Source organism: Ascidiella aspersa, chromosome 8 (genome assembly GCF_963924565.1).
Source record: "Ascidiella aspersa chromosome 8, kaAscAspe10.2, whole genome shotgun sequence".
NCBI lineage: Eukaryota > Metazoa > Chordata > Ascidiacea > Phlebobranchia > Ascidiidae > Ascidiella > Ascidiella aspersa.
The window spans coordinates 12,756,061-12,780,833 of NC_139454.1; the positions used below are offsets into that span (position 1 = coordinate 12,756,061).

Below are 24,773 nucleotides of genomic sequence, written 5' to 3' on the forward strand. Positions count from 1 at the left end.
ATTGTCCATTACTTGAGTGTCTACTAATCAGCACTTTGTCAGATAGAATACCATTTGCCAAAAGTGTGATCCCCTGCGATTTTCAACCTACCTAATGTTTTTTTAGCAGATTGAACCACATTTCTAACATTTGCCAAAATTGTGAGACGCCTACGATTTTCATCCTACCTAACGTTGTTTTAGCAGACTGAATCACAATTTCAAGTGTATTAACATGGCTATCGAAGGCCAACCTAGATTGTATACCAAACAACTGTATGCATAGGATTTTTACCATACAAGGGTGGGATTTTGCATTCAACTGCTCGCCAATGCCATTGCAATTCAATTTGGGCTAGTGCTGATTAAGGATGTTCAAAGTAGAATGTCAGACCCTTAGATTTGAACTCACATTGGATGAGAATCTGCTGTTTATACTATGTAATTGGAAGTTGAATCCACAATTTTTTTTTGTTTTACTTTGGAAGATTGCACCTAATTGTACAAATGCGAGTGGCAAGTTTCAAGGCCTGATGCTGTGGCGATCATAGGCGCCGAACGTGCGCGTGCAGAGCGTTTTTAGACGCCCTGGATGTCCCGTAGGGAATCAAAACACCCTGGAATTCAACCAAGGTCTCAGTAAATGTGCACAATAATTTCTGTAGCACAGTGTTAGTTAACCAAAAGGGTTTGAAACTTTTCTGCATTGCAATTATAGACACAAGGCCATAGAATCTCCAAACCATGTTTTTTATGTTTTATGATACTTTTTTTTAAATTATAGTTACATTTTGCCCATTTCAGTAGAAACTTTTTTAGCCCAAGAGTGCAAAAATAAAATTTAAAAGGCGAAATGGTTGGCAAATTGATAAGAGACAACAGCTGTTAATCTAAAAGCTCACATTTTTTTATCATATTAATAAGCAATTTTGAATAGCCTAGAAAATAACGCTCTGGAATTTTGAAAGTTTGAAGGCTATGATGTCAATACATTTCCTGTGCTTGCTCTCAAAGTAGTATGGTATCAGAGTTTTTTCAAGCGACCAAGTACTTTGCGATAATGTTAGCCTAAGTATTAATACAAAACGAGATCGTTAAATTTTAAATTGCAAGGAAGAAATAAACATAGGAAATATTGTGAGCAGAATAAATGGCGCTGGTCTAGAATTCTACCACCACAAAGATTATTTGGTTGATGGAGCGGATTAGCATTTGGGTAGGGTAAGCCATCATAATAAATGATGGCACCGGTCTAACCTACAAACCCGGACTGCAGAGTCGATTAAGAATACCAAGAATCCGATCAAATGTGCGATTTCGTTGAATCAATAGTCCTGCTCTGACGAGACGGGGATGCAAAAATTTTTTGCACAACGTGCGCAAAAAAGGGCCCACATGTTTGAGGTATAATTCATTCAGTCACGATACATGGTTGGTAAACATCCACCATATGCTATATTACACATTTACAATTTGCGCGCACGTCGGACTCGGGGTAGTTTTACGTGAGGCAGACTTCAGCAAAACAAACCGACTCCGTTGAGTCCCGAGTCCGACTCCGCAGTCCTTAAACAAATATTAAATCACCGCACAATATTTGGGTTAGGGTTTGGATTTCGGTAGGTTATGCAATATTGTTAAATGATAATACTTGACCCAACCTCATACCCAAACTCAACTGACATCCTAACCCAAATATTGTTCGTTGATTAAATAATTGTTTCAACGCCGTGGTAGGATTCTATGCCTTTCTTACCGGGACATATCTTGAAATAATTAAAGTAGACGTACTTTTACGGAGCGAACTATTCGCAGTTGATCCACATCAACTTCTTATTTACCATAAAATACATATTTTGGCGTGGTTGCACTTCTTTTTGGTTTCAGCTCTGAAGCGACTTTTCGCCGCAGGACCCACAGAAAAAACTCGTAATACCAAGAGAATCAGCGAAGCGTAATATAGTTTACCCGACTAAGCGCGCGAACCATCAAACTTCCCGCGGGAATTATCACGTGATTATATCTACACACTTTGATTAAAAAAAGACTTCACTTCCCGTCAGAGTTTAACAAGTTGAAGCAATGATACTATATAACACATTGGTTGAATCAGACGGTTCGCTAAAATGATAATGTAGTAAACGTTAAACACACAACCAATAATGACACTGGCTAATTAATTGTTTCTACGTTCATAGAAATCATAGGCATCTATGTTTTTGAGTTTTATTATTATCTCCGCTTTCAATGTATTTTATCTATTATCGGGTTGAATTGATTGTGTTGTATTTCTCTTATCATTTCAAGTACTCAATCGTTAAAATCCATTTTGTTTTTACAAAATTCGGCCAGGAAAAAGCCGCTATTTAAGAATTCCAAAATGGTCGCCAGTGTCATTAGGCTACATGTCAATTTTACCAGGTTCACACATAGCCTAATATTTGAAAAGTTGTTTTTTTAATTAAGCGTTTTAACGAGTGTTTCAACTTTGCAATTAATATTGTATGGGCTGTCCAACTCAAATGTCGGCGTGCCATTTTTATCTTATAACTTCTTCCCGTGCCAAAGTTTCGTACCGGTAGCTATTTTTGTTTAATATTAAAAGAGCTTTTTTACGAAAAATAAGAAAAACAGTTATTTATTTAATCAAGCATATCGATTATTTACAAACGTTAGTTTTCAGCCAAACCTTGAATATTGTTTGACCTTAAGCTGTGCAGTAGCAGTACGACCAGTACGTGCATTACTGCACCTATAAATGTCCGTCGGTAAGCTGACTTTTGCTTCATCACACCAAGGTACGTATGTCGTTATATGAATGCAATATGCATAACCTCCACCACAGTTTAATGTTGTAATATCTGAAGCAATTGTTAGTTGTCCTAATTACCGCAATTCCTTTATGTTGTGAATAAACAATGGCAAATTGACTGTATAACAAATTTATTATTTTTTGACAATTGGCTGAATAACAAATTTAGCATTTCTGACAATTTTTTAAATAACAAATTTACTATTTTGGGGGGCCTTTCATTCGTGCCATTTTTTATTTAGTCGCGTGACACATTTGGCACGCGTGCCGCGTGTTGGACACCCCTAATTTAAATAAGGGTCACAATAAACAGCATTATAAAGATTTTTTACAGATAAATAAAAACATCGCACAGATAGATATTTTTCAATTTTTGGTGTATTAAGTAAAGCTTTTAGCATTATAAAATCCGAAATTCTAAACCAGATCTCACCAACATAAATCTTTTTGTCGAACTTAATTAACTTTATTATCGTTGTACAAAAGAAATATAAAAAACTCTGCAATAAAAACTGTATAGAGGGAGCCTTTCTAAATTGTCGCACAATTTAACATTTCAGCGAAATTTAAATTGGAATTGCATTTGACAAGATTTCAATTATATTTCATTTACATTAGTGAATGTGCCGCGGACCGGATTATTTAACCCGGCGGGCCAGATCTGTCACTTGGGCAGTAGTTTGGTGACCCCTGTTCTTAACGAACAAAGCCTAATTCTTAGCCAATGTTGCGGAATACACTTACCATACGGGTGGAAGAACTTGCGGGCAACATAGAAAACAATTTAAAGGCAAAAATGCATGAATGCACTTTCTACTCTCTTGACATCGAGGAAAGAACAGATATAACCGACACAGCTCAATTGGTAATATTTGTTCTTGCTATCGATGACACTTTTAATGAAGAACTTTTGACCCTTTCTTTGCTGAAAGAGCGAACAAGAGGCATTAGTATTTTTGAACTACCTTTAAGGCAGGGTTTCCCAAACTATGGTCCGCGGACCACTGGTGGTCCGCGACGACTGCACAGGTGGTACATGGCGATATGACAAGAAATTAAAAAGTTACACATATATATTGTACAGCAGGGATCGACAACCTACGGCCCGTGGGCCCGCGAATGTAATTTATCCTTTGAAAACTAGACACGAGTCCATGTCTCATACTTTTTGACTATATTTTAACTATGTAAGTGCGAAAAATTTCGCGCTTTGCGTTAACGATTTTTATACATCAGGTTTGTTTACATTATGATGCTGTCATTTGAACTAGATTAGCGCTTCTTGCGCTGTGGAAGACGGACTGCCAAGTGCCAAAGTGCGTCGCGTACAAACAGAAAACGTGTTCAAAAATATTGGACATACATTTTTAATTTTTTATTTTTGAAATGTAATAAAAACTTGCAAGAAATTTGAAAGAAATGCCGGTATACCCAAAAAAAATCGCGTGCCAAAGAAAGTTTGGGAAACCCTGCTTTAAGGTGTCTTGGTAACGTTTTCTACCATGGTAACGTTATCTACCACCCTAGGTCCTTAAACTATCGACAAACGATATTTAAGGTCCTTAGATAATCGATAAACTCAAAGAGTTCATGACCTCAAAAAACAGACCAGTTTTTGTTTTCACGACCCATGAAACTGAAGCTCCGGCAAAGAGACAACTAATTCACGTTCTTTTTTTTTCTAAAACCTTTGAAAAAAGAAACACATCCAAACAATACTTAACACTTTTCTGTTATGAAGCAACACCAAATACCACTAATTGACTTTTACCTTAATTAATATTATGTTTCCTAACAACAATTTCCTAACCTGAAGAAGCAAACAGCACTGTGAATTTTATTTTTTAGCAGCACATACCTTTGCGAACAATTATTTTCTTGCATGAAATATGTCTAATCAAAATATCGATTTTTTATCACGGATGGCCATACTGAGCAATGCTTACGTTTGGCAACAACATCTTTAGAACCCGATATCCACTTGGTCACAAAAACAATGGCGATCTGATCACTGACAATTTTTAGTTTCGAAATGTTACTTATGTCAAAGTGCGTTTTTTCAATAAAGGAAGGTAACGAACTGTACGTTGTTCTCAAGAACGCCTTTTGGTGCTCATTTTTGTTTAATTAATTGCGATAGTTAATTGTCCAATAATTAATTAAAAGGAACAATGACTAGTAAAATGTCGTTATTCATCTTTATAGCAATTGTGGCACGCAAGGACATTTAGCAAAATAAACCCGCAATGTTTAAAATGTTGGGCAAGCTTGACCGTCCTAAACTTTTCTTGATCCGACAGGTTTTGGTTTTATTCCGACAAGTTTAGGTATTTTTCCCTCATAGATATTATTGCACATTTCATTTATCATGTATATTGGTCGTAAGACCATATAGCATTATAAATAATAATCCTGCTTAGTTTTGCTTTGTCAGCAGAACTTAGATATAGCAATTATTATAAATACATATTACCCCTAAAAACGCCTTAGCAAAAGCCAAAATTACAATTAATAAACCGTTTATACCAGGGATGGCAACCTACGGCCCGCGGGATGTAATTCACCCGGCCCGCCGCCTCTTTGAGAAATTAGACACGAGTCCATTTTACATACTTTTTAACTATTTTAAGTACGTAATTGCGAAATTTTTTCGAATGATTATTTTACGCCCGGTTTGTTTACGCTTTGATGCCTTTTCAACTATAGCGATTCTTTACCATTGCGCCGTGGAAGGCTGCCAAATACGTCGCAAAAAAGTAAAACGTATTCAAAAATATTGGACATATATATTTTTCTTTCTTTTCGGCAATGTAATAAAAACTTGCAAGTAATTTAAAAGAAATACCGGAATACCAAAAAAATCGCGGTCGCTTCGCTCGCTAAAGTCAAAAATATTGGTTTTCTAATAAAAGTAAATTAATTTATTATTCCGTAAAAATGATTTGGTAAATTATGTTAAAACATTAAACAATGAACAACCGGTTAAATTTAATAAATAACAAATTTTACTGCAACGTCAAACGCAAGCACCTTCATATTTGCTAACAACTTGTCTGAAGCGTATAGTGAGAGTTATGTTACAGAGTAAATACAAGAAACTTGCAAGACATGCTGTTTTTCTATTTCAGTGACGCTTTGATAAACACAAAAGGGACCTTACGAAAAACTTCATATTTCCAAATATAGAAATTATTTGAGTAAAATAAATACAGAACGTCATGTTTTTCAACGACACTTGTCGTACGTCAGGCTTGCACAGCATATGTCAACACATTTTTAAGGGGCACGCGTGCCGCCCACATGTAATACCATTTTTCGTTTGACTTTTTTATTTTAAATAAGTGCGAACTTGTCTGCGTATGGTTGAAGTGACTGTAAGTGTAAGCGTTTAATAATTCAGTGATACACCAATTCAGGATGGGCAAACATTCAGCTTGCGAGTCGTTTTTCCAATGTAACATTTTAATAAATACACGCATCGTGTAAATTAACGCGTGAAGAACTTTTAAATAAAAATAAGTATTGTGTGGGCTAAAACACAGTGTGCGTTTTCCAAGTGCTATTTCTGTTAAAATCGCCTTTGAAAGCAGGCAATATGCAAATACTTTATATGTGACTAATGGTGTCACGAATTCTTTTGAATTAAAAGTTTTGCCTATTTAACCTAAATAGAAGCAATTTATTTTACACTTCGCGCAAGTAGACTTGATTTCAGCTTCATATTTTTTCAAGTTGAATCGAAAACACTACATGGATATTATAATGATACGTATATCAACTTCAGTTTGCGGCCCGCGAAATTTTTTGCTTGTTACTACCTAGCACTTGCAATTGTGCAGGCCTGTTCTACACAACTTAAAAACAATTTTGATAATCTGAAACCATGTCTTATACATGGCCCAGGTGGTGAATTGACATGGAATTACTCTTGCTGGAAGTTTTAAAATCGAGGCGGATTTCACCAGGTCAGATAGGCTGGAACTTTTTAAGGTTGATAGTGAAAGCTTATATGAAACAAATCAGCATAGAAACACTTGTTTCTATTTTTCCTGATTAGCCCTATTTTGCCTTATAATGGGAATACTTTTAATTTTATTTATTTATTTTTTATTTTTTGAATAATTTTTATATCTTACGATTCAACATAGGGAGCTTGCAATAGCGTCACAAATTACTCCAAAGCTGATTTCCTATTGTCGACCATTTTCAAGGCATTGCTTAACTGGTAGTGTAAACTGGCAAAAGTGGGCTTTACATGCCAGTTTTAAGGTAGCAACCTTCAGCCAGTTTGATAGACCGGAGAGATGGCGAAACGTTGAATAAAAAGCTTTATAGTTGGCAAACAAAAAAAATGCCATTTCTAATACGAAGCATCGGCGAACCAAACGGTATACGAAGTATAGTTTTGTGTGTAAACAAGGGGTTCTTAAACTGGGGCCATGGACCCCTTGGAGGTCCGTCACTTTTTTATAGAAAACAGTTTAATTAAAAATAAAACGAATTAGCACTGAATGTATTTCGTCGCTAATAAAAAACTGTCGTAAGTCCAAAAATGCCAATTTGTTTCGATTTTTGTACAAATGAAATTGTTGCGCGTTTTTTGCGAATAGTTTGGTATCTCGAGCCTCGTTAGTTCTCGAGATACAAATTTTTTTTTTCAAGTGTATTAGAAGCAATTGTTTCTTAAAAAAATCTCAAAAGTGTTGTATGTATCCATTTACGACAGTTAGATTTTGTGATCAATTTTTTATAAAGTTACGACCGTTTTATGAAATATCCAAATTAACGACTTAAGTCGAGATTAGCAGTGTAACGAAGTGTGAAGCCGTCGAAAACAGAACAAGGGGTGTGAATTATCATGGTATTCAGTTCGTGTTGAGCATTTCGGAAGTTAAACCGTTCCGTTTAAAAAAAAAAGAAATATAGTGAGTGGATAGAAAGTGTCGTAACTTTTTCAAAACCAAATGATTTAATTATGAAAACCTTTCGTAACTCGATACAAAACTACTTTAATATAGAATAATATATGCTTAAAACAGGCAATGAGAAATTTAACTTGTACGACTACGTTTGGTGAGCGGTACTTAATATTAAATATTAAAATTATTCTGTTTTGTCAACAAAAACAAAAGTTGTCACCAAGCGAAAAAAAAATTTAAAACAAAAAACAATGAAATGCGTTTTTCTCAAAACCGTAAATAAGGACTTACGACAGTTTTTTTTATTAGAGAAAATTTAGACTCACTTTTACATTTTTGGACTGAAATCAACAGATTTATGAAGTCTATTTATATTGTGACGTCAATTTATGACGTAATTTTTTTTCACCGTGGTCCGCGCGAAGCAAAAACAATTATGGGTCCGGTGAAAAAAGTTCAAGAACCCCTATTGTAAACGAAAACGCTTCAAAGACCATCATATGTAGATGTTGATGACGCGCTTTTATGTTTTTTAATTATACTTTTTAAACTTGGATGTACCATGATTAAGAGTGTAGGTACGTAACCTTATACCGAATAATTTTTAATTTTCAGTAAGCCTATAACTTGACCAGAATTACTAAATCGAGGACAGGGTAGCGCCTGCCACTTGTCAGTAATTTTTTGACAGAACCGAAATGTTTTAGCCTTGATGTCGAGTTTTATTTTAAAACAATAACAATTTTATGACGACATTAAGTCTTCTTTCAAAATAAAAAGCCTTGGCGATTTAACAAATTTAACGCATTTTTTCGCGCAAAAGAATGTCTAAAGGACACCCTAAAAACAACTATACCTTAAATTCGTATATGCTTTTTTACTTAATGTTTGCTTAATGATGTGCAATATTCTGGTTGGAACTGTAAGAACTATAAAAATTACAAGTGCATTAAATACCATGACAAAGTCAACTACACAAATAGACTTCACAGGTGTTGGTTGAAGTTTGTGGTCGCCTTAATGATTGTTCGATGTCCATAATATTGCTGTAAAATGTTATATTTTATTGCATTGGAGCGCGAATAAACTTTCATTGACCAGCAATGAAAGTCAAGCCAGTCTCAAGATTTACAAAATATATATTAGAATAAATAAATAAACGCTAAAAGTATTTACTTTATAGACTTGGTAAAAAGTAACAAAATTAAACGATTATGTTAGAAGTTCTTAAAACATAACTGCACAAAATCAACACATTTGGTTGCCAAACTATTTTAGATTCATATTAAAATAGAAAAATATTTTAGGCCAAACAATACAGCAACACTCTTTGAAAAACTGTTTTTTTAATTAAAAGTTACATACAGATACGTGCTACAAGAATTGTTTAATTTTTGTTTTTGTCGAAGGGGTTCAGCGAGGAATCATAGGTTTGGTTACTGTCTGTCAGGTCTTTGTCTAACACTGGTTTCCTCGTAGAGTCGCTTACACATGCGCCTTCTTCGTTGTTTGAAGATAGATTCGTTGGCAAATCAGAATGATCCACCTACCAGATAGGATTGTCATGCGTAAAATTTAACATTTCAAGAACCATTCCCAATAAAATAAAAATACAACATCCATAGGAAAAAAAAATGATATATACATCAATTGCTTGTCAATAGGCCTATATCGCTTTCAAGGGTTGTAGCGTTTGTTTATATCAAACTGATTATATTAATAAAAGTTATAATTATAAATATCAAGCACTTTAGTAATATGTTACGCGGATTATCGAAACCTGGTTGACGATAGGCAATTTTAAATCAGACAAACTTTTGTACTCAAAAAAGTTTTTTTTTTTTTCGGGTCATATCTTGTTTTTCCCAGTGGTAAAGCTTTTGAAAACATCAAATGTCGTTATAGGCCTGCTTATATTTCTCGGTTTTACTGATCGTTTTAGACAACCATTAATTTTACCTCGGTTTCTTCATCTACCGAAAATGGATTTAACGCTTCGTTGTACTCGACTGGAGCAGATGTATTTCTAATCTGGAGATGAAAAAAAACGTTGATACTCTTTTTAAAAGTTGTAATTTCTTATTAGAATGAGCATATTTTCTGTTGTTGGAATTGCAATAAACATTCATTTGTTGTTCCGCAAAAAATATTTTAATGGATTAAGACAGGGATGTCCAACCTTTTAGCAGAATGGGCCGCATTGCCACTTTAAAAATTTCGATGGGCCGCAAAACCTCTCAAATTAAATGGGTGTTGTCATAAGTTGCGTCATATCGTGACGTTATAAAACAACCTAACTTATAAACACCCGTTCTTCGAGAGTGAACTTATGCGCAAATATGCGAAATATAAGTTTTTACGTAATTGGGCTGACATATTTCCTTAAAACGGTCCGCAAAAACACACATTCAGAAAAACAAACATCTTGTCTAGCAATGATGGGTGCACAAAGTGTTCGATGGATGTTGAAATGCGACATTAGACTCGATTATAAAAAACACAAGATTACGCCTACAACAAATACTGCGCGATCTTCACGTTTTGATGATAGTCGAAACAACTGTTTTTAATAAAGGCTACTGAAAGTGAGAATTAGTGGTGGGCCGCACGTAAATATCAGGCGGGCCGCAGGTTGAACATCCCTGGATTAAGATTAAGGGTTACCGCATTTTCAAATGACGTCTCAGTCAAGTCATTTGCAAAACAACTTAGTCCAAATCAAGTTATTTTCAACAAATAGAAGTCAATCCCTTTCGAAGTCATTCGTTACGCAAATCAATTTCAAGTCACAACATGGGCATCAAATTTATTATTAAACTTCTAAAATGGTAAGCACGTTTCATTCTCACCAATGCTTAGCAAAGCAAACACAAAAAAACGAAACAAATATCTGTAGCAGGTTAATATTTATTACATTTATATCGACCTTATTTTAGTTATGTGAATAGGTAAAATTTAAGTCAGAGTGTCTTTTGAGGTATTTGGTATTCACAATGACACAAACAGACAAACAGTGTATTTATTTTATAGTATGTCATTACTAAGATTAATCCATAATATTTGACACATCTTTAAGAAAAATTGGCAGTCCATCTGGAAAACGTGCCTTAGCCTACTTGTGGTGCCTTGCACTCGGATTATGCTAAAATAAAGAATAATTCTTAAGTGTCTAAATGTTATACTAACATTTTAAGATTCAACAGTAACTCTGTAATGCTATATAGTACTCCCTAAGTCCCTGTGAGTGTTTTAATTAGTTCCTTGCCCTAGTTGTCTTAGTAAAATATCGTGCTTTCGAAATACTGGTTTCCTGTCCCCGAAAGGATTCGTATTTTTTCACCCGTCCCCCAAGATTAAGAAAAGGCCGTAACTCCAGAGATAGAAAAAGCATTATAAAATACGTATTTGTTTGAAACGAAATCATGAGATAAATGGGCTGGTGAATTGACATGAAATTACGATGGTGGTCGGTTTGTTGGCCCGGTTAGTTAGCTAAATCGCTCACCTCCTTGTTGCTTTTCTTCTTTATTGACGGAGGCTTCGGTCTCGGCGGCGGGATTTTTCCGGCGGGGCGAGGTGGAGGGACCTTCACTGATTTAGATTTAGACCAGTTTTTGTTTTCACGACCCATGAAACTGAAGCTCCGGCAAAGAGACAACTAATTCACGTTCTTTTTTTTTCTAAAACCTTTGAAAAAAGAAACACATCCAAACAATACTTAACACTTTTCTGTTATGAAGCAACACCAAATACCACTAATTGACTTTTACCTTAATTAATATTATGTTTCCTAACAACAATTTCCTAACCTGAAGAAGCAAACAGCACTGTGAATTTTATTTTTTAGCAGCACATACCTTTGCGAACAATTATTTTCTTGCATGAAATATGTCTAATCAAAATATCGATTTTTTATCACGGATGGCCATACTGAGCAATGCTTACGTTTGGCAACAACATCTTTAGAACCCGATATCCACTTGGTCACAAAAACAATGGCGATCTGATCACTGACAATTTTTAGTTTCGAAATGTTACTTATGTCAAAGTGCGTTTTTTCAATAAAGGAAGGTAACGAACTGTACGTTGTTCTCAAGAACGCCTTTTGGTGCTCATTTTTGTTTAATTAATTGCGATAGTTAATTGTCCAATAATTAATTAAAAGGAACAATGACTAGTAAAATGTCGTTATTCATCTTTATAGCAATTGTGGCACGCAAGGACATTTAGCAAAATAAACCCGCAATGTTTAAAATGTTGGGCAAGCTTGACCGTCCTAAACTTTTCTTGATCCGACAGGTTTTGGTTTTATTCCGACAAGTTTAGGTATTTTTCCCTCATAGATATTATTGCACATTTCATTTATCATGTATATTGGTCGTAAGACCATATAGCATTATAAATAATAATCCTGCTTAGTTTTGCTTTGTCAGCAGAACTTAGATATAGCAATTATTATAAATACATATTACCCCTAAAAACGCCTTAGCAAAAGCCAAAATTACAATTAATAAACCGTTTATACCAGGGATGGCAACCTACGGCCCGCGGGATGTAATTCACCCGGCCCGCCGCCTCTTTGAGAAATTAGACACGAGTCCATTTTACATACTTTTTAACTATTTTAAGTACGTAATTGCGAAATTTTTTCGAATGATTATTTTACGCCCGGTTTGTTTACGCTTTGATGCCTTTTCAACTATAGCGATTCTTTACCATTGCGCCGTGGAAGGCTGCCAAATACGTCGCAAAAAAGTAAAACGTATTCAAAAATATTGGACATATATATTTTTCTTTCTTTTCGGCAATGTAATAAAAACTTGCAAGTAATTTAAAAGAAATACCGGAATACCAAAAAAATCGCGGTCGCTTCGCTCGCTAAAGTCAAAAATATTGGTTTTCTAATAAAAGTAAATTAATTTATTATTCCGTAAAAATGATTTGGTAAATTATGTTAAAACATTAAACAATGAACAACCGGTTAAATTTAATAAATAACAAATTTTACTGCAACGTCAAACGCAAGCACCTTCATATTTGCTAACAACTTGTCTGAAGCGTATAGTGAGAGTTATGTTACAGAGTAAATACAAGAAACTTGCAAGACATGCTGTTTTTCTATTTCAGTGACGCTTTGATAAACACAAAAGGGACCTTACGAAAAACTTCATATTTCCAAATATAGAAATTATTTGAGTAAAATAAATACAGAACGTCATGTTTTTCAACGACACTTGTCGTACGTCAGGCTTGCACAGCATATGTCAACACATTTTTAAGGGGCACGCGTGCCGCCCACATGTAATACCATTTTTCGTTTGACTTTTTTATTTTAAATAAGTGCGAACTTGTCTGCGTATGGTTGAAGTGACTGTAAGTGTAAGCGTTTAATAATTCAGTGATACACCAATTCAGGATGGGCAAACATTCAGCTTGCGAGTCGTTTTTCCAATGTAACATTTTAATAAATACACGCATCGTGTAAATTAACGCGTGAAGAACTTTTAAATAAAAATAAGTATTGTGTGGGCTAAAACACAGTGTGCGTTTTCCAAGTGCTATTTCTGTTAAAATCGCCTTTGAAAGCAGGCAATATGCAAATACTTTATATGTGACTAATGGTGTCACGAATTCTTTTGAATTAAAAGTTTTGCCTATTTAACCTAAATAGAAGCAATTTATTTTACACTTCGCGCAAGTAGACTTGATTTCAGCTTCATATTTTTTCAAGTTGAATCGAAAACACTACATGGATATTATAATGATACGTATATCAACTTCAGTTTGCGGCCCGCGAAATTTTTTGCTTGTTACTACCTAGCACTTGCAATTGTGCAGGCCTGTTCTACACAACTTAAAAACAATTTTGATAATCTGAAACCATGTCTTATACATGGCCCAGGTGGTGAATTGACATGGAATTACTCTTGCTGGAAGTTTTAAAATCGAGGCGGATTTCACCAGGTCAGATAGGCTGGAACTTTTTAAGGTTGATAGTGAAAGCTTATATGAAACAAATCAGCATAGAAACACTTGTTTCTATTTTTCCTGATTAGCCCTATTTTGCCTTATAATGGGAATACTTTTAATTTTATTTATTTATTTTTTATTTTTTGAATAATTTTTATATCTTACGATTCAACATAGGGAGCTTGCAATAGCGTCACAAATTACTCCAAAGCTGATTTCCTATTGTCGACCATTTTCAAGGCATTGCTTAACTGGTAGTGTAAACTGGCAAAAGTGGGCTTTACATGCCAGTTTTAAGGTAGCAACCTTCAGCCAGTTTGATAGACCGGAGAGATGGCGAAACGTTGAATAAAAAGCTTTATAGTTGGCAAACAAAAAAAATGCCATTTCTAATACGAAGCATCGGCGAACCAAACGGTATACGAAGTATAGTTTTGTGTGTAAACAAGGGGTTCTTAAACTGGGGCCATGGACCCCTTGGAGGTCCGTCACTTTTTTATAGAAAACAGTTTAATTAAAAATAAAACGAATTAGCACTGAATGTATTTCGTCGCTAATAAAAAACTGTCGTAAGTCCAAAAATGCCAATTTGTTTCGATTTTTGTACAAATGAAATTGTTGCGCGTTTTTTGCGAATAGTTTGGTATCTCGAGCCTCTTTAGTTCTCGAGATACAAATTTTTTTTTTCAAGTGTATTAGAAGCAATTGTTTCTTAAAAAAATCTCAAAAGTGTTGTATGTATCCATTTACGACAGTTAGATTTTGTGATCAATTTTTTATAAAGTTACGACCGTTTTATGAAATATCCAAATTAACGACTTAAGTCGAGATTAGCAGTGTAACGAAGTGTGAAGCCGTCGAAAACAGAACAAGGGGTGTGAATTATCATGGTATTCAGTTCGTGTTGAGCATTTCGGAAGTTAAACCGTTCCGTTTAAAAAAAAAAGAAATATAGTGAGTGGATAGAAAGTGTCGTAACTTTTTCAAAACCAAATGATTTAATTATGAAAACCTTTCGTAACTCGATACAAAACTACTTTAATATAGAATAATATATGCTTAAAACAGGCAATGAGAAATTTAACTTGTACGACTACGTTTGGTGAGCGGTACTTAATATTAAATATTAAAATTATTCTGTTTTGTCAACAAAAACAAAAGTTGTCACCAAGCGAAAAAAAAATTTAAAACAAAAAACAATGAAATGCGTTTTTCTCAAAACCGTAAATAAGGACTTACGACAGTTTTTTTTATTAGAGAAAATTTAGACTCACTTTTACATTTTTGGACTGAAATCAACAGATTTATGAAGTCTATTTATATTGTGACGTCAATTTATGACGTAATTTTTTTTCACCGTGGTCCGCGCGAAGCAAAAACAATTATGGGTCCGGTGAAAAAAGTTCAAGAACCCCTATTGTAAACGAAAACGCTTCAAAGACCATCATATGTAGATGTTGATGACGCGCTTTTATGTTTTTTAATTATACTTTTTAAACTTGGATGTACCATGATTAAGAGTGTAGGTACGTAACCTTATACCGAATAATTTTTAATTTTCAGTAAGCCTATAACTTGACCAGAATTACTAAATCGAGGACAGGGTAGCGCCTGCCACTTGTCAGTAATTTTTTGACAGAACCGAAATGTTTTAGCCTTGATGTCGAGTTTTATTTTAAAACAATAACAATTTTATGACGACATTAAGTCTTCTTTCAAAATAAAAAGCCTTGGCGATTTAACAAATTTAACGCATTTTTTCGCGCAAAAGAATGTCTAAAGGACACCCTAAAAACAACTATACCTTAAATTCGTATATGCTTTTTTACTTAATGTTTGCTTAATGATGTGCAATATTCTGGTTGGAACTGTAAGAACTATAAAAATTACAAGTGCATTAAATACCATGACAAAGTCAACTACACAAATAGACTTCACAGGTGTTGGTTGAAGTTTGTGGTCGCCTTAATGATTGTTCGATGTCCATAATATTGCTGTAAAATGTTATATTTTATTGCATTGGAGCGCGAATAAACTTTCATTGACCAGCAATGAAAGTCAAGCCAGTCTCAAGATTTACAAAATATATATTAGAATAAATAAATAAACGCTAAAAGTATTTACTTTATAGACTTGGTAAAAAGTAACAAAATTAAACGATTATGTTAGAAGTTCTTAAAACATAACTGCACAAAATCAACACATTTGGTTGCCAAACTATTTTAGATTCATATTAAAATAGAAAAATATTTTAGGCCAAACAATACAGCAACACTCTTTGAAAAACTGTTTTTTTAATTAAAAGTTACATACAGATACGTGCTACAAGAATTGTTTAATTTTTGTTTTTGTCGAAGGGGTTCAGCGAGGAATCATAGGTTTGGTTACTGTCTGTCAGGTCTTTGTCTAACACTGGTTTCCTCGTAGAGTCGCTTACACATGCGCCTTCTTCGTTGTTTGAAGATAGATTCGTTGGCAAATCAGAATGATCCACCTACCAGATAGGATTGTCATGCGTAAAATTTAACATTTCAAGAACCATTCCCAATAAAATAAAAATACAACATCCATAGGAAAAAAAAATGATATATACATCAATTGCTTGTCAATAGGCCTATATCGCTTTCAAGGGTTGTAGCGTTTGTTTATATCAAACTGATTATATTAATAAAAGTTATAATTATAAATATCAAGCACTTTAGTAATATGTTACGCGGATTATCGAAACCTGGTTGACGATAGGCAATTTTAAATCAGACAAACTTTTGTACTCAAAAAAGTTTTTTTTTTTTTCGGGTCATATCTTGTTTTTCCCAGTGGTAAAGCTTTTGAAAACATCAAATGTCGTTATAGGCCTGCTTATATTTCTCGGTTTTACTGATCGTTTTAGACAACCATTAATTTTACCTCGGTTTCTTCATCTACCGAAAATGGATTTAACGCTTCGTTGTACTCGACTGGAGCAGATGTATTTCTAATCTGGAGATGAAAAAAAACGTTGATACTCTTTTTAAAAGTTGTAATTTCTTATTAGAATGAGCATATTTTCTGTTGTTGGAATTGCAATAAACATTCATTTGTTGTTCCGCAAAAAATATTTTAATGGATTAAGACAGGGATGTCCAACCTTTTAGCAGAATGGGCCGCATTGCCACTTTAAAAATTTCGATGGGCCGCAAAACCTCTCAAATTAAATGGGTGTTGTCATAAGTTGCGTCATATCGTGACGTTATAAAACAACCTAACTTATAAACACCCGTTCTTCGAGAGTGAACTTATGCGCAAATATGCGAAATATAAGTTTTTACGTAATTGGGCTGACATATTTCCTTAAAACGGTCCGCAAAAACACACATTCAGAAAAACAAACATCTTGTCTAGCAATGATGGGTGCACAAAGTGTTCGATGGATGTTGAAATGCGACATTAGACTCGATTATAAAAAAACACAAGATTACGCCTACAACAAATACTGCGCGATCTTCACGTTTTGATGATAGTCGAAACAACTGTTTTTAATAAAGGCTACTGAAAGTGAGAATTAGTGGTGGGCCGCACGTAAATATCAGGCGGGCCGCAGGTTGAACATCCCTGGATTAAGATTAAGGGTTACCGCATTTTCAAATGACGTCTCAGTCAAGTCATTTGCAAAACAACTTAGTCCAAATCAAGTTATTTTCAACAAATAGAAGTCAATCCCTTTCGAAGTCATTCGTTACGCAAATCAATTTCAAGTCACAACATGGGCATCAAATTTATTATTAAACTTCTAAAATGGTAAGCACGTTTCATTCTCACCAATGCTTAGCAAAGCAAACACAAAAAAACGAAACAAATATCTGTAGCAGGTTAATATTTATTACATTTATATCGACCTTATTTTAGTTATGTGAATAGGTAAAATTTAAGTCAGAGTGTCTTTTGAGGTATTTGGTATTCACAATGACACAAACAGACAAACAGTGTATTTATTTTATAGTATGTCATTACTAAGATTAATCCATAATATTTGACACATCTTTAAGAAAAATTGGCAGTCCATCTGGAAAACGTGCCTTAGCCTACTTGTGGTGCCTTGCACTCGGATTATGCTAAAATAAAGAATAATTCTTAAGTGTCTAAATGTTATACTAACATTTTAAGATTCAACAGTAACTCTGTAATGCTATATAGTACTCCCTAAGTCCCTGTGAGTGTTTTAATTAGTTCCTTGCCCTAGTTGTCTTAGTAAAATATCGTGCTTTCGAAATACTGGTTTCCTGTCCCCGAAAGGATTCGTATTTTTTCACCCGTCCCCCAAGATTAAGAAAAGGCCGTAACTCCAGAGATAGAAAAAGCATTATAAAATACGTATTTGTTTGAAACGAAATCATGAGATAAATGGGCTGGTGAATTGACATGAAATTACGATGGTGGTCGGTTTGTTGGCCCGGTTAGTTAGCTAAATCGCTCACCTCCTTGTTGCTTTTCTTCTTTATTGACGGAGGCTTCGGTCTCGGCGGCGGGATTTTTCCGGCGGGGCGAGGTGGAGGGACCTTCACTGATTTAGAAATTGCAGTTGGTGTTTTCGATAACTGTTTCTTGTTCAGAGGCGTAACAACTGGTGGGTTAGGAGGGGGAGTGGGGGGTGGCTTAGGGGCAGCTGTTTTTCTTCTGTTAGACGTATTATGATTTGGTGTTGCTTGAGTTGCTGAACGAGGCTTTGGTGGGTCTTTTGGCGGGGTTGGTGGTCGGTTTGTTTTGCTGTCTACCTTTATCGGCGCATCGTGTTGAATTGGGGCGGTCACTGATCTTGGTTTAGTTATAGGTTTGTGTGGTAACTTCTCACCCATGTTAATCTCATGTTGTTCCTGTTCGATCTTAGTCTGGTTGATCTTTGCCTTTACCGAAGTTCGTTGTTTGACAAGTGGGGGTGAAGGGCTGGCTGACTCGTCTACCGATTGTTTTGTTGGTTTGTCACAGATATTAGTTTTGTTAAGGCTCTCCGGCGTAACCTTTACGTCGTTCGGGATTTTAACGGTTTCGGGCTCGGTAGATTTTTGTTTTTTTTCTGACTTGGCTTTCATGAGGTTCTGGGCGATGCACAATATGTCGAGGATATGTTTATAAGCAGGCTGGAGATCACCCAATCTTTCAGTGACCAACGTTTTTGAACCCATGACTTTTTCTGTTACTTCTTCGGTGGAATGTTCAGATCCATTTTTATCAGTTTGAAAGCTTGGCGAATAAATTTCCACAAAACGTTTCACAGCTGCAAAAGCATCTTGGACGTTGTCAGGTTGATTAGAGTTAGAAGGGTTGTTGCATTGAAGAGAATCTGGTGAACCGTCAAAAGGAAGTATCCAGCCAAATCGCGACCACGCTAAATCAGCACAAATTTCTTGGACCTGAATTAAATTTGTATACAAAAATCGATTAAAATAACTCACAACAAATCTGCAATTACCTATTAATAATAAGTTTAATAAAATGAGTTACGGTTTTTTTATTTAATTGCTAGCCTATAATGTAGTTTACCGACAAAAAATACAGATTTTTTATATAAGTATATTAATGAATGCCAAGCGTTAGGTTTTATAACATAATAAAGTTCAAAAGCAAAGTTTATTGAGTAGCCTAGCTGTTTGTGCACGTCACACTTAATTTACATTTTGTTTTGGCTATTTGAAAATTCAGCAACCTCTTTCATTTCCGCGATAATAGCCGCTTGCAGAGTGTCGAGCACATTTGCGTGGTTTATTTCGAGCACGCCAGTGTAGGCGAATTGAAGAATAGGTTTGAGTCCAGCTGATGAACAAGAAAATTCCACTTCACGCACATCACTTGATATCATCTTCGTCTTTGAATCAACAAAATGAGACCTAGTTGTTGCAAAAAAGCACCAAATTAGGAAAGTCGTATATCAGGGTTTCCCGAACTGTGGTCCGCGACGACTGTTCAGGTGGTCCGTGGCGATATGACAAGAAATTAAAAAGTTACACATATATGTTGTACAGCAGGGGTCGACAGCAGGGGTCGGATCCGGCCCGCGAATGTAATTTATCCTTTGACGAACTAGACACAAGTCCATTTCTTATACTTTTTGACTATTTTAACTATGTAAGTGCGAAAAATTTTCGTGCTTTGCGTTAACGATCTTTATACATCAGGTTTGTTTACATTATGATGCTGTCATTTGAACTAGATTAGCGCTTCTTGCGCTGTGGAAGACGGACTGCCAAGTGCCAAAGTGCGTCGCGTACAAACGAAAAACGTGTTCCAAAATATTGGACATACATTTTTAATTATTTATTTTTGAAATGTAATAAAAATTTGCAAGAAATTTGAAAGAAATGCCGGTATACGCAAAAAAACATATCCGAAGCCCGCCTGATTAACAGTTGTTCTAACATTTTAATAACATAATTCTTAGTTAACATTTTGTGCGGCCCACAGAGACCTTTCTGAGTTTGGTTTTAACCCGCGACTAAAAAAAGTTTGCCGACCCCTGTTGTACAGTATGTGTACTTTCAAAAATAATTAAATTGCCGCAGTTATTCACAACTTATTGATTTCGAAAGCTTTTGCTGTCCAGTATCGTAAAGCTTACTTGTTGCGATTTGAATTTATGATGAATTAATGATTTAAGCAGAGGGAAGCAATCTCATCCGTCCCATTATGTTGTCAGTTTTTGGTCCAAAAAAGTTTGGGAAACCCTGTCGTATATCATCGACACACACAATAACTGTTGTGCATTGTTTTATTAAAACTTAATTAGGAAAATATATTGTATAAGGCTGGAAATTGCATTCGGTAGAACGAAAATAACGGTGATTGGCGTGCATTTATTTGTCGCCTTGGGTTACCGCCCTAGAAAACACCATGTAAAAGTGTCTGCGCCGAAGTCGTTATAACCTCTTTTAGTTATTTAGTTCGTCGATTGGCGGTAAAGAGCTAGAAACATTTTAATCAAGGGCCCTCTGTGCAGATAATGAGGTTCACTTGTCGTTTGCCGATTTTTCGACCGACCGATCGACCGACATATGTAAATAAAAAGCGAATAATTAATTGTTCTTAATTCGATAGTTCAAAATTATGGTGTTTGGCGCACATTGCTTGTCGCTGTTGACTTTTGAATACTTACTCACCGAAACATGCCACCACACGCAGCTAAAACCACCTTGTGTGCTGCCAACTCGCAATCGTTTGCCTTCAGTATAACGTCATAGAACATATTTTTCTTGCGAAATTCGTTAAGTCGCTGAAGCAGCTTGTCGCCGTACTGGGCCACTTCCTGATTCCAGTGAAATTCAACATGGCAACAGTGTTTTGTTGGTTCTTCGTTTCTCGATTCACTTTCGTTCGTTGTCACTGTAGCCAAGTTTTCGACCTCGTTTTCGCTATCCATTGCCTTACGCGACGCGGCGCCCTAGTTTAAAGATGCTTCACACGCAAACTCTAAATCTGGTCGGCAGAAGAAAAGTAGGTTACGTTGGCAATTGTATCGCAATTTTAAAATACAAATTACTACTAAAGGCAAATAAAAAAGGAAGGGTCAATGACGAGCTAAATATTTATAAACAACAAACCCCTAGCGCTTGCAAGTAAATGACGACAATGATTATAAGTTTAAGCAAATACCTTTTAGACCACGGTTTCTCAACCGTGCCCTCGGCCCCCTTGGGGCCACGGAGCTGTCATTGGGGGGCCACGAGCATAAGTCTGTAGCAATGTCGTGGTATTGCAAAACCGTGTCACTATTTTCAATTTTCTCAGTTAAACTCAATCTTGTAGTGTTAAACCTATACTTTGACCTATTGTAACGCATTTTTTCTTACATGTTACTATTCGTGAGAAGTTTTACAACAGTCGACGTCAAGCTTTCAATTCTTTGTCTGTCGCCTAATTACCAAACATAGTTACATCACTTACAACCAACATTTGTGTTTTTGTAGTTTACTCCGTATTTCTTTAGAACGTTTAACCAGCACTTTAATTAGTTTGTAAACGGCAACTTAGAATGTTAAAAAAATACAAGTTGAAAACTTTTTTCACAAAAAGTCAAATAACTATATTCCCATTTTGGCACGTAGAGATAGGTTTGTTGTTGTTCCATTGATAAATGTTGTTGTAAAATTAATTGTGTTAAAGCCAGCTTAAGAGGACAAAGAATAGTTGAATTGCACATACTTTCAGATGTTTACTATTGAAAATACATTTTTACAGAAAGCTTAACCAAGGTTTTGTGTTATCAAATGACGAAAATTCGCAAATCTGCACTGCTCCGTGGTGATGTTAAATGTGTTGTTACGTCCCTCAAAACTGATAAATCACCGTGATAAAAAGCATTCTCGAAAGAAGAATTATGCCGCCACAAATTCTAGCTATTTTTTTTTATAATAGAAGGGGGCCACGAGGATTAAAAGCCTTTCTAAGGGGGCCACGAGACATAAAAGGTTGAGGATCGCTGTTTTAGATTTTTCTGTGTTAAACAAAGTCAGTAATTTTATATTAGTTAACGAAAAACATATTTCTTGGGATGCTTTTTTTGTGGAATTTATTTCTATTGCATTTAATAGAAACGACGGACATTGATTACGACACAAAGTTTTATAAATAAGGGTCAATAATGAAAAAATACAGTTTTATGTTAATTTTTTTGCCCCTTAAAACACTATATTTTTTGCCTATTTTAATTACTTTAATGCAGAATTTATCTGGATTGCGTTTTTATTGGTCTTGACTTATTTTCATGACTGTGTTTTAGCCCAAAGGTGCCGTGCGTCTTACAACACTATCAAATATTTAAAAAAAATGACATCCTAAACTATATAAAGGCTTTTCGCTTTGCGCAAATCGATTACGTTTTGTAATGTAGCTTTTGTATTAAAATTAGCACCTCTCCAACCTAAAACTTTTAACAAACGTACGAACACAAGGCTACGGTATTAAAACACAAGGATACGGTATTAAAAATTTACATTATTATTTTTTTCGTTTAATATGCATTACCTGTACACACTACCACGCTTCATGACGTTTTTAGTCTTTGGGTTTTCGCTCTTAAAATCAAATAAAGGTTTGATTTCACAGCAGGCAAATCAACTTGATAAAGGCCATTTTAAAGAAAAATGTGCGAAGGTATTGTGTGTTATCGAACAAGGCAACCCTACACTGTCGTAACTTGTTAATCGTAATTAAAACACGGCAAAGTTAGCAACTTCCTTACTATACTTAACACAAAGAGTCACACGTTGCACATTGGGAGAAATGAATATCACTTCGTTATGTTCCTTACTCAAGCACATACCTTTTCTCGATCAGATTTTTTCTAAATGTTTTACATAACCAAAACTGAGTAGTTACTAGGTTACACGAACGAGAATTGTTAAACAGATGCCATCACTCTGTTAAAAGATCCATTACCTCATTTAAACAAAGGGTCTAGGTTCTGATTCGGAACTGGCACGGTCTGTATCATAAGCTCGGTACATTTTTCAAGTAACAAAAAGTTCATCGGCACATTTGAAGTTCTCATGGGGCACACTGGTGTTTCGTGGCACACATAGTTGAAAATGACTAATCAGAACAAAATAATTTTGGTAAGGTAAATGTTTAATGTGGCAGTTTTAATGTAGCTTGTTCTAAGCATTTAATTGACTTATACTATTTCTGAAGTAAAGAAAGATATGCGTTAAAAATGTGTTTCGTCAGGGTCTAACTCAAAGAAAATAAATAATATCAATATATTACATATCATTTTCTTAGCACCAAACGATACGAAGTAAAAACAATCAGATATCAAAACGTCTGTAATATCACTGCTCTGTTGTGTTTCAGGATCTTGAAACCACCAAACTGCACTTCTGCTCACTCAAGGATTAAAATTGTCAGCTACATCAAAACTTAACACAATCAATTATGCATGTGTAAGCATAAATGGCACTTGCGAACAGCACAAGTCGAAAGCTTTGCAGTCGTACCCGATCAATATCATCGCTTCCTGCCGTCTAAGCTCCGTTCAGCATGACTTACCTTGGCGCTTCTGACGTCAAGCGTGCCCGCGGCATTTACAACACGACGATCGACTACTTTCTCCTAATTGTTTCACGCTAGCTGCAATATTTCTTAGTAGTTAAGGCGCTATTTGCGATATGTATGGGGAGCCGTTTGTAAAAAAACTATTTCGCTTATACGGACAACTTTTTGTCCAATTTAGCTTAAATCGGAGTGTAATTTTGTCCGATTTAAGTTGAATAGGACAACAATTAAATCGTAATAATTCATTGTTCGGTTTAACCTAAATCGGATACCATTTCGTTCCGATTTGGGTTAAATCGGACAGTATTTAAATCGAATAGTAATGTAATCTGAGGTTAAATCAGAACATAATTTGTCCCTATAATTCGATTTGGAAAGTTTGTTTGTCACCTTAAATGAAATCGGAAAGAATTACATTCCAGGACAACGCCAGTGGTATTAAATTAGACCAGGTCCTGATGTGGCTTAAGCTATATTCAAGCTGTTTGTGTTTCTGGACACATGTTTGTCGCTGTGGTGTCATTAGAAGTTTTTTCTACTTTTCTGTTATAGGAAACAAATTTGATACCGTATGTTTTATTTTTAGGGAGCTTACCTAAAGTGTGATTATGTATTTTTAACAGCCTAAAAATGGCAAATTTTTTTTTTTTTTTTTTTTTAACCAATTTTAAAATGCTCTCTAAACCACCGGCGGTCGGGCGAACAAAGTTATATCGATACGTAATTCTTTCCGATTTAATTTAGAGGGACACATAAACTTTCCGATTTAATTCAAAGGGACAAATTATTTTCTGATTTAACGTAGATCAGACAACATTATATCCGATAGATGTTCTCCGATTTAGCCTAAAAGCGAATTATTTTTTTCAGGACGGCGCCCCAAAGATGCACAACAGCTGTAATCTGTATTTGTAGTTACGGACTCGGGTGCCTCACAGGAGATATAGCATTGGGGAAGGTTGTAACTATAATCCCCTAAAATATATATAAACAAGAAAAAAGATTACAAACATTCTACTGACCAAGTAAAGACAATGTTAACAGAATTTTCATCCCATAAATGTAAAATAAAA

The 24,773-nt window shown here is 35.2% G+C and overlaps 1 protein-coding gene across 1 annotated transcript; it reads right to left on the reverse strand.

The window, feature by feature from the left end:
- Positions 1-15,682: 15,682 nt before the first annotated feature.
- LOC146136199 (uncharacterized) lies at positions 15,683-22,542 on the reverse strand. Its single transcript, XM_083395383.1, has 4 exons — positions 20,808-22,542; positions 19,361-19,541; positions 18,135-19,067; positions 15,683-16,659 (listed from the first exon to the last, which is right to left on the reverse strand). Exons 1-4 carry the CDS (start codon positions 21,065-21,067, stop codon positions 16,567-16,569), a joined length of 1,467 nt encoding a protein of 488 aa, XP_083251509.1. The 5' UTR covers positions 21,068-22,542; the 3' UTR covers positions 15,683-16,566.
- Between the last annotated feature and the right edge of the window lie 2,231 nt (positions 22,543-24,773).

Bases quoted from the DNA above. Each gene is read 5' to 3' on its own strand.
- LOC146136199 (XM_083395383.1), bottom strand. From the start codon at position 21,067: ATGGATAGCGAAAACGAGGTCGAAAACTTGGCTACAGTGACAACGAAC. The intron at 19,542-20,807 runs GTGAGTAAGTAT...TGCAACAACTAG, and splicing joins GCGTGTGGTGGCATGTTTCG to GTCTCATTTTGTTGATTCAA. The intron at 16,660-18,134 runs GTGAGCGATTTA...TTTCATCTCCAG, and splicing joins AGAAGAAAAGCAACAAGGAG to ATTAGAAATACATCTGCTCC.